Genomic DNA, 10210 nt, shown 5'->3' on the forward strand with positions numbered 1-10210 from the left:
TTTGTACTACACATCAGTTTATTGTAGATGAAGAAAAAATGTTCCCTGCGGCTTCTGAAGCCTTACGGTTTTCTACTTACATGGATGATATAGTTACATCAGTCTCATCAATGGAAGCAACCAAGCAACTGCAGCTTACTGAATTGTTAAGCAAAGGGAAATTTGAATTGCTAAAGTGGGCCAGCAATCATTCTACCATTCTATCAAATCTCCCTCCAGAGCATTGCGCTATTGATGCAAAAGATTTCACTTTGGAGGCTGATAAAACCATTAAAATTCTTGGCTTTCAGTCGAATCCAATTGGTTACTACCTCTTCTACAGGGTGAAGGTTCCATCCAGTCTAGCTACAAAACGAAATGTTTTATCAACTTTAGCACAAATTTTTGATCCATTAGGATATTTGACAACTTTCATGCTTACCTTCAAGAGTATAATTCAATATCTATGGCAATCGAGATGTGACTGGGATGATATAGCATCCGTGGAGGTAGTGAAGAAATGGGAGCTTTGTGTGGTTGTCCTAGTAGCTAGATTATTACATGAAGTTCAAGAAGTGCTTTCAAAAATTATAAACATAGATTATATTGCAGCTTGGACTTATTCAACTGTGGCAGTGAGTTGGATTCGGTCTTCACCTCATCGTTGGGCTAGGTTTGTGGCAAATCGTGTAAGTTAAGTACAGGAACACCTGTCTACAGAGCAATTCAGATATGTGTCAACCGAGTGTAATCCAGCTGATTGTGCTAGTCGAGTACTATTGCTCAATGAATTAATTGGTAATTCTCCGTGGTGGAATGGTTCTGATTGGTTAGACAAACCACTGGAGTGCTGGACACCAAACCAACGGTAATGATGCTGAAAATTCCAAACAGATTGAATTGGAAGCAAGAAAAATTACTCTAGCAACACAGAGTAAAGACTCAGAGGAATCAATTCAATCAGTGAACTTGAGAAATCGATGGAGTTTACTCAAAAGAATTGTATCCTCATTCTGGAAACGTTGGCAATTGGAGTATGTATCTAGTTTGCAAACCCGAAAAAAATGGTACAGAAAACATAGTAAGGTTAACATTGGACGTATAGCTCTCTTAAAGGGAAGTAACCTACTCCCTCTCCACTGGAGGCTTGGTCGAATAACGAAGCTATTCCCTGGACAGGATGGAATTGTGAGAGTGATGGAGGTACAGATTGCGAAGGGAAGTCTAACTAGGGCTGTCAATAGGGTATATCTCCTCCCTATTGATGAAGATTAGGCCTTATTGAAGGGAACTTCAATAAGTTTAGTGGTTAGTTTTTTTTTGTTTGCTTCTCATTTTATAAGTGGGAAAGGTTCCCAAGTTGCTTTGTTCCTTGTTTTTATCTATATTGGTTGTATATAGTCATTATTTCTCGTCCCATCCTCTCCTTTCCATGGGCCTCCTACTCCTTTTTTATAAGTCTTCTCAAGGGCCCCTGAGGAGTGAAGATATTTTCCTTTTTTTTCCTAGTTTCCCTAGTAGGGTTCGTTGTAGGTGGTTTTTTTTTGTTATTGGAAGTTCTTCCAAGGTGGGCGGAATGTTTGGATGTTATATGAATGTTCCCCTTTATTGTCTGGCGTTGTGTGGTGGAGGGGGCAATTATACGGTGATGCGCATAGCATAATCGCTGGCCAGTTGCCGATTGACAGCCAATCAAACAGCTCACTTCTCGTAATGTCGATTTTTGCAAAGTGATCTATTGATTATTTATTGTGATTTATTACAAGTGTCATCTTGTCTCGTATCGTGATCTGGACTCGGGATCCTGGAAGCAAGGAGGATTTGGACATGAAGGTAGGCCTATGTTATTGTGCACTTAGCCATTTTAATTGTTCAACTTGCTACCTGACGCCAGACATCCCAAAAAGTTCTCAATGTAATTGATACAGTCCACAAACCAGAGTGCTATTTGAGCCAGCCTCTGTTGAATAAACAGATAGATAATTTAAAATAAAAATTTATCTCAATCCAATATAAGACCCCTATTGGATTTTGAAATTCTATTAATAATGAATTCAGTTGGAGCTTCATTTATAAACAAGTATGGTAGCACTGATATTCAAACTGATATCTACATACAATTAAACTGGCGAAGTCAATATCAAAATGTGATAGATTTGGGGGACACAAATTATATGGATTATTCCTTAAGTTGAATGTATTTTTTCAATTAATAATATGATCCTTTTAACATATGTTTGCCTCACTGTAAGCACCTGAAGTTCTTGAAAAACAAGTCTACTATGATACAATCTGGGCCTGCATAATGCAGCTCTGATAAGGTGTTTCTGTAATGTTCATATGGATATCAAAAGCAGCCCCCCATATCTAAATTCCATATAGGAAAAGTGGGTGAGCATAAGCATAATTATTTTTTTTTATTATTACCACACAGCTACTCGATTTAGTTTATAAAACTTTCAATCCGTCTGCACATTATATTCCATATGAGTATCCCATTTTATATGATCATCCATCATTATACCCAAATATTTTATGGATTTCACCTTTTCAATACAAGAGAAATCACAATCTACATTTTCTGAGGATGTGTGAGAATGCATTTGTAAAGTTAAGGTTTGTTCCGGTTGACCCACTACAGTAGGAGAGAGAATCATAAATTTAGTTTTCTTCAGGTTCATGTCCATCAAACCATGATTTCGAAATTCTCAAGCACTCATTTGTACATTCCCCCATTACACACCAGAAAAAAACAAAAGTCATGTCATCAGCAAATGAAATTACTTTGCAGTTTGCTATTTTCAGCTTCAAAAAGTTATTCACATAAATCAAAAAGAGCAATGGTGGAAGGACTGTGCCTTGGGGAAGACCAAATACAGAAAGATTTTTGAGACTGGTTTTATCATTAATTGTCAAATATTGAGAGCAATCAGTTGGATAACTCTCCATCAGGTCGATTGATATTCCCCTAACTCCACAGTTCAATTATGCAATTTTTGCAAATGTATTTTGTGTGGTATGGAATCAAAAGCCTTGGCAAGGTATTAAAAAACTGATAGTGTTTTATGCTTAGATTGTTGGTTAAGTGAAGTGGTAAGTGGTAAACTGATCTATAATTTTGAATACGGCTTCTTCATCTATGAAAATATGTTTCCGCTTGAAAATGTGTTGAGGAGATGGGAAAGTGTTACATAATTTTGGTAACTCTATGGAGACTGAATAAAAATATGTAAATAGGGCAAGAAAATTAGGAAACAAGAGTAGCGTAAAGTAAATTATGAAACAATTACAATACTTACTGGAAATGCTGTACTTACTGTAATATGTTCCTTGAGTTGTTGATTTGATGGATGGAGTATGTGTTTCCTTCATCTGCAGTTTGTTTTGAATAGGACAATGGCTCTTTATCCTTTGGTAGTTCATTGACTGTTGACTGATTTTGAATATAATTTCCAATACAAGTTTTAGACACTACTGGTAATGTCTCCGCTGTTTTTGGAATAATAACAACTGAGCCAACATGAGATACACTTGTTGCAACCACAATCGGAAAATCATCAGCTGCAATGAAGTTTGAACCTGCATTTTTCTGGTGATTTATCAAAATAGAACTGTCTGGTTGTTTGTCAGTTTCTCTTCCAGTTAGTTTCTCATCTGTAAGATAATTTTCTTTTCCAGACACGGCAGCTGATGAGATATCGTTTTCTGAAGTCTTTGAACTATCACTTGAAGGATGAGAACGATTCGAATCATTTCCAATAACCTGATTACTGTCATTGACTGATGAAATGCTTGGTGGTTCTGTTTTCAAAGCAGTTTCATCCTTTTTGACATTATCGTCAGAAGTTTTGAAATGACTTCCTGATATCATAACCGGCTCCACATGGCCACTCCCAACTGATGGTATTTTTTCTGATCCCTCACAATCTGATATTTCAGTATTTGGACTTATATTTTCATCTCGGGAAGCATTTGCCTCAGAAACCTGATCTCTGGGCCGACGAGCAGCACTGAGCAAGGGCTTTGACTTCGGTTTCAATTTCAGCCCAAATCCAAACATCTTTTCGTATGCTCCTATGAAAAGAAAAATTCATAAATTCTTTTTATTATTAATTAAATCAGGTACATATATTATTATCAAATTACACACATTGAATATTATTATCAGGTATAGTTAGTTATATTATAAATAATCATTGAATACATCAGATCAATCAAAGGAAAACGAAATTGGCATCATACATTTGAATTTTCAGTTGTGATAAAATTGTCACAAGTGATTGGATTACAACCATTACATGACACACAATCTCACTGCATTCATTCCTTGAATATTGGTATTTCCCTTGGTATTTTCACTATGAAGTAGGCCTATAATTAGAGACAAAAATATAAAATTTAAAGATATATTTTCTCTATGGTATAATGAAGGCTGGATGATGCCTATAATACGGTTGGCATGAGGAGCAACAGAAGTTGTACAACAGCAAGCTTGAATCCATGAATGCTTAACCTAATTCGCCTGGGCTTGTTTCACCTTCCTGCAGAAACAAGACATATTTTAAAGATATTTTCATTATTGAAGTGCAAGAAAAGCCTGTCAAATCGATTGGGCCTACCTTCAATAATGAATTTTGAGAAATCTGAATGACCAGCAATTTTTATCTGCCAAGACAGCACCATAGTGAGGTCCACGTTGTAATGACAGTGAAGAAAGATAGGAGAACAGCGTTACCAATTGCCTTGCCACTACCTTCCATAGAATATAGCTGATAGGCCTACTGATATATCTGATAAAATATCAGTTGTTAGTTCTAGTTAAAAATCAATTACGGCAGCCTATATTTCGTCAAGAAAATGTATTAGTAAATTACTTGATAATCCTTAATTATTGAGTCAATTACTTAATAATGTAGGAAATTAATATTTGATTTTGAAAGTTAACATCCCACAGATGATTATAACATGTGTTTAAAATGTTATTAATTGAAGTAACAAACTCACCAAAATAGACATTTAGGGCCAGGTAGTCGAGGCGCTGGCTTACATTGAGCATACATGAGAGAGGCAGAGAATTTGACTTCAGATTATTGTTAGGGGGTCTTTAGTGCATATGAAACTCGATGTTGTCACGTTCCAGGGTGGTCGACAGATTGGGGGGGGGGGGTTAAGTTGTAAAAAACGCGCGCTTATAAAATCGCCTGTCCTGCAGTTACTATTCATAGTACAGCTTTGAATTTTTTCTCAATATTATGTACACATAACTGGCTTTCAATGTGGTCTTCTACATTTTTGCGATAAACCACATAGTTTTTCCGTAAAAAAATAAAATATCTCAAAAAATTTATTTTTTTATTATTGACTTTTTATTTCTCGAATATTCAAGTCGTTAGCCGACTTATGGGAAAAGGTTTCCAATAAACGTTGTAGGCCGTTTCTTCCTGAATCCAATGATATATAAATATAATTTGGGGATGACGATCATAGATGCGGCGGTGGGAGGGGGATAAGTAGCACTGTTGCGCGGTCCTCCCACATGATTAATGTGCGTAGTGGCCTGTCTATCGCATCGCTCCTACTAGTCTATGCATTCAAATTATGTATTTCAGGAATGCTATCTTATGTATTTTCGGTCGCTGAACACGATTTTTCAACTCTCAAGCCTCAATAATTGATAATTCTCATCATAATATACAAATTATGGTCAAAATTACAAACTTCATTTTAGTCTGCAAGGAAACTAAGAGCCGGTTTCCGAGCTCGGGATCTATAAGTTCTGGACTTACAGAGTCCAGGACTTGAATAAGTGCTCGGGTCTAAATCGACTTTCTGAGTCACGATTCTATCTAACCTCCGGGGTCTATTGAGTTCTCGACTTATTTTAGTCCAGGACTTTAACGCAATAAACATGAGGGAAATTCACAATATTTTGCTGTTGTATTGTTGACATTATAGCAAAACGAAAACAGCTGATTGCAGCGGGATAATCCAAATGAGCATGCTCTCCAAATTATTTTGTGGAAATACATTTTGATTTATTTGTAGGCCTATTCAAAGCAAAACCTAACCTTTTGAAAGATGAATGAATAAACATTTCATTTTGAGATGCTATTATTGATCATTGATCCTAAACAATGATTTTGGAATAAAAATTTCATTAGGCTATTGATTTTGAAAATGTATTTGTTTTGAAAAAAATAGAATAATAATTTATTATTGTTATATTATTATTATTATTAATATGTTGAATATGACATTGATTAATATTCAGATTGGAATATATATGCAAAGGCAATCTTTGTATTATTTTTCTTGAACATTTTTAGGTTATGTCAGTCGTAAAATGAGGTTAGTTTCTTACATATAATTCTGATACAATTTTATTCCAAAATATTTGCAAACTATGAATTATGAATTTAGATGGACTAATCCAAATAATTTAGGTATTCCATGACATCTATTTGGCTTTTCATCTACTTCAAAACAATAACTGAATTGTGCTTGCTCAGTTAAGTCTACAACTTAAATTTAAACCCTACCCTAGTAGAAGGTTTAAAATCACGCTGTTTCAAGTTCTGGACTTAACGATTTTTGATAAATCCTCAACTCAGATATAGACGAAAATCTAATTATTCAAGTCCTGGACTTAAAAGCCCTTCACTCAGAAAGCGAAATTATAAACTCTAGGGTCTAACGTGATCTCTAAACTCCAGAGTCTATTTAAGTCCTCGACTACATTAACGCTCTGACTCGGAAAGCCAATTTTCTAACTCCATAGTTTAAAGCCAGTTAAAGTCTAGAACTTAGCTAAATCCCGAGCTCGGAAACCAGCCCTAAGAAATGACTGTTTGAAATAAACGAAACTTGGGTTTCAAGAAATATATCAAGATTGAATAATGATGATATTTATATGTGTTGATGTGTGTCTATGTTTTATTGTTTTTATTTCAAATTAGTTTATTGTGATGTGCAGCAGGCTGAATTATTAATTACACACTGGCCAGTACAATTACATGATATAGTGGTCAGTTAATTTCCATGAAATGTTTGTGGAATTTCTTAGTTCTTTATCATGAAAATGGAATTAATCATTCATCCATTACATAATAATTATGTTTAGTATGAAAATGTTAATCTTTCGTGAATCTTCAGTTTGTTGTGAACTTTCGAGAAATTATATCCAATATAATAATAGATATGTGTCAAATCAGAATGAAATGAAAATTTAAATAGTCATTCAAATTAGTTCTAACAGTATTAGTAGTATAAAATTGCCAGTCCTAGTGCACCATGCACCAGACTTCTCCACCTAACCTAACCTAGAAAAACAATTTTCAACCTAACCTAACAAACCTAACCAACCTCAAGGTCAAGGTCAAAGTCAAGGTCAAGGTCAAATTATCAAAAACTTGAAAAAAATGAAAAAAAAAATTAAAAAAAACAGAACAAAAAAACTTTAAAAAATAGAAAAAAAACTCAGAAGAAAAAAAATTAATAATGAAAAAAATTAATAATGAAAAATCAAAAAAAAAAATAAAAATTAATAAAAATAAATCAGAAGGTCTCCCACCCACTCTGGAGTGTATATATAGTGTTCACAACAGTGGGAGTACCAACTGTGTTCAGTCAAGAGCTATAGAAGACACATCTCCCCCTGTTCAGTTCTAGAACTCAGTGTTTCAGCACATTGCACAGCCACACACTTCTCTTTGTGAAAAAGTATCCTAGGACACACAGCCACTGTTTTGATCTTCAATTGTATAGAAAAGGTTAGTACACAAATGTTTTTTATTATATGTTTTGAAAAGAGATAAGGAAATATGTCTTATTCTACTCATGAAAATCGATATTTATATAATTAATTTAGTCTTCATACCTGTTGAGCTCTATAAACAAAATGTCAGCAGATTCATATGATTATTTCAAGTATGTCACCTCATAATGTAATGCATTATATATTTTGTGATCAAGTATGTTTCTGCCTGTGGAGCTATGAACAATAAGTCAACAGATCGATATGATTGTAGACAATGAACTGTGATCAGGTTAGGTCTGCAGAATTTACTAGTAACTTCTCCCAACCTACCCTTTCAATGAATTCAAGTATGTCATCTCATAATGTAATGCATAATATATTTTGTGAATAAGTATGTTTCTGCCTGTAGAGCTCTATTGACAATAAGTCAACAATTGTAGACAATGAAGTGTGGTTAGGTTAGGTATGTAGAAGTTACTAGTAACTTCTTCCGACCTAACCTAACCTCAAAATATTGATGTTCTGATGATGGCAACTCTGGCTTGGATTGTCTCTGCCTACCCACAATTTCATGGGCCAAGTGAGATTGAGAGTTTTTTTCAAATATCCATCAGATGTTGACAGAGATTGCGGTTATTGTAGAAATGCATGTTGCACTAAAACTTCAAAGCTGAATCATCTTTAAACAGCTACCTAGTAAAAATACAGAGATCAGATCTTTTTGTTCTAGAATGAACTAAGACTAGGTAGGATTTTTTGTTTGATTGCATCGTGGAGAACAGAGCTCTGTTTCTTTTTATAGGTGAGAATACACTTTTACAATTTGCCACAACTATATTCAGATAAAAATCGTTGAAGACCGAATAACTATTTCTTTCTACATTCAAAAGAGAATCACACACTTCTTTACTTGCTTCCAGACCATTAATAACATTATGCAGATTCTGTTGTCCATCAGAGTCTTGAAGAAAAATGTAATGTTCTCGTGAGAAGGTTATGCTTCTGGAAATCATTCTCATCTCTCATTATTCTTGTTTTACTTCCTTCGATGACTTTCTTCACAATCTTCAGTGATATCCATAATGATGTCAACATACTGGAATTGGATATCTTTAATGGAAGATTTATTTATATAGTAGCAGCCATTTTAGGAAAGCCTTTGAAGAACTAGCTATTCCAATAACTAACTTATGAGTTTTAGATGATCGAATGAGGGTTTGCTCCAAAGCATGATCGGTTGTCACATAATTCAATTTTCAAGGTTTCCTTTTGACAGAGAGTCAATGTATTGTATCTACTTCTGTGGGTATTTTTTTTTCATATTTTCTAGATATAACACAGACCCCTTAACATAGTTTGTGTGATTGAATAGAAAAAGTATGGGATCTTTTCTTGTACAGTTTATATGTGCAATACCAGAGTTCTTCCTTATGAGCACGAATATAATTTAAAATAATTTAAACTATGTTACAATAATCAGTCATAAATTTTAAGTAGTCATTGATTTTGCATTGTGATTCTAAAAAAACCTCCACAAATAGCTCCTGACTTCTTTCAAATATACTTGACAATCTCTCATATTTGAACTGTTCATGAGTCCTTCTTGTAGTTGTTTCACAGAATTGATTGCTTGCTCTCACACCTTAATTATACTGATCTCCCCTCAATAGATTTCAACAGTATTCTCTCCAAATATTTCAGATTCAACAAAGATATCTCCTATTCCACTTCCATTCAAGAACCACCCCAAGACATTCAGTCAAACTCAGCCAGATGAAAAGTATCTATTCATAGATATAATTTACAGAAATCAGTGGATAAAAACTGCGTTTTCACCAAAGTTAATAACTTAATCTTTATATAGATTCTATTAGATTGAACAGAACTTGATAAACACATATGTTCATCATGTGTATGATAAGTTATGTTCAATCTAATAGAATCTATAAGGATTACATTATTAACATCTTGTTAATAACTTTGGTGTAAACGCAGCTTTAGAGTTGTATTTCCTTTGTAATCAAATATTTAGTCATATCACATGGGATTAATTGGCATTATTTTGCTTCAACTGTAGATTTATATTAAGAAAATATTTTACTCCTGTTGCACGGTAGCTTATGGGGTAGCTTATATTATTTGTTTAACTTACTCCATTACTTGACTTTTGCAATTCCAAAGTGATCATTCAACTCAATCAGGTAATTATTCTCTCTTTATGGAATATTAGTTTTTTATTGACTGAGAAACACATATAGGATTCCTAACAAGATAGTTTATCATTACAATGTAATCATAAATAGTGATAATGAGATAAAGTTTGTAATTTTGACCATAATTTGTATATTATGATGAGAATTATCAATTATTGAGGATTGAGAGTTGAAAAATCATGTTCAGCGACCGAAAATACATAAGATAGCATTCCTGAAATACATAATTTGAATGCATAGACTAGTAGGAGCGATGTGATAG

The 10210-nt window shown here is 34.0% G+C and overlaps 1 protein-coding gene across 6 annotated transcripts in view; it reads right to left on the reverse strand.

Moving 5' to 3' along the window:
- LOC111059120 (transcription factor TFIIIB component B'' homolog) overlaps positions 1–10210 on the reverse strand; it is a 149788-nt gene that overhangs the window by 72398 nt on the left and 67180 nt on the right. For 3 of the 6 annotated variants that reach the window (XM_022346741.2, XM_039443376.1, XM_022346740.2), the window contains exons 1-2: positions 4984–5050; positions 3297–4053 (exon numbers count right to left, since the gene is read on the reverse strand). In XM_022346741.2, coding sequence (XP_022202433.2) covers positions 3297–4053; positions 4984–5035 — 809 coding nt within the window. In that variant the 5' untranslated portion in view covers positions 5036–5050. Of the gene's footprint in view, positions 1–3296; positions 4054–4983; positions 5051–10210 lie in introns of those variants that run through there. The other 3 variants (XM_039443373.1, XM_039443375.1, XM_039443374.1) reach the window with 1 other exon arrangement.

Source organism: Nilaparvata lugens, chromosome X, assembly GCF_014356525.2.
Source record: "Nilaparvata lugens isolate BPH chromosome X, ASM1435652v1, whole genome shotgun sequence".
Lineage (NCBI taxonomy): Eukaryota > Metazoa > Arthropoda > Insecta > Hemiptera > Delphacidae > Nilaparvata > Nilaparvata lugens.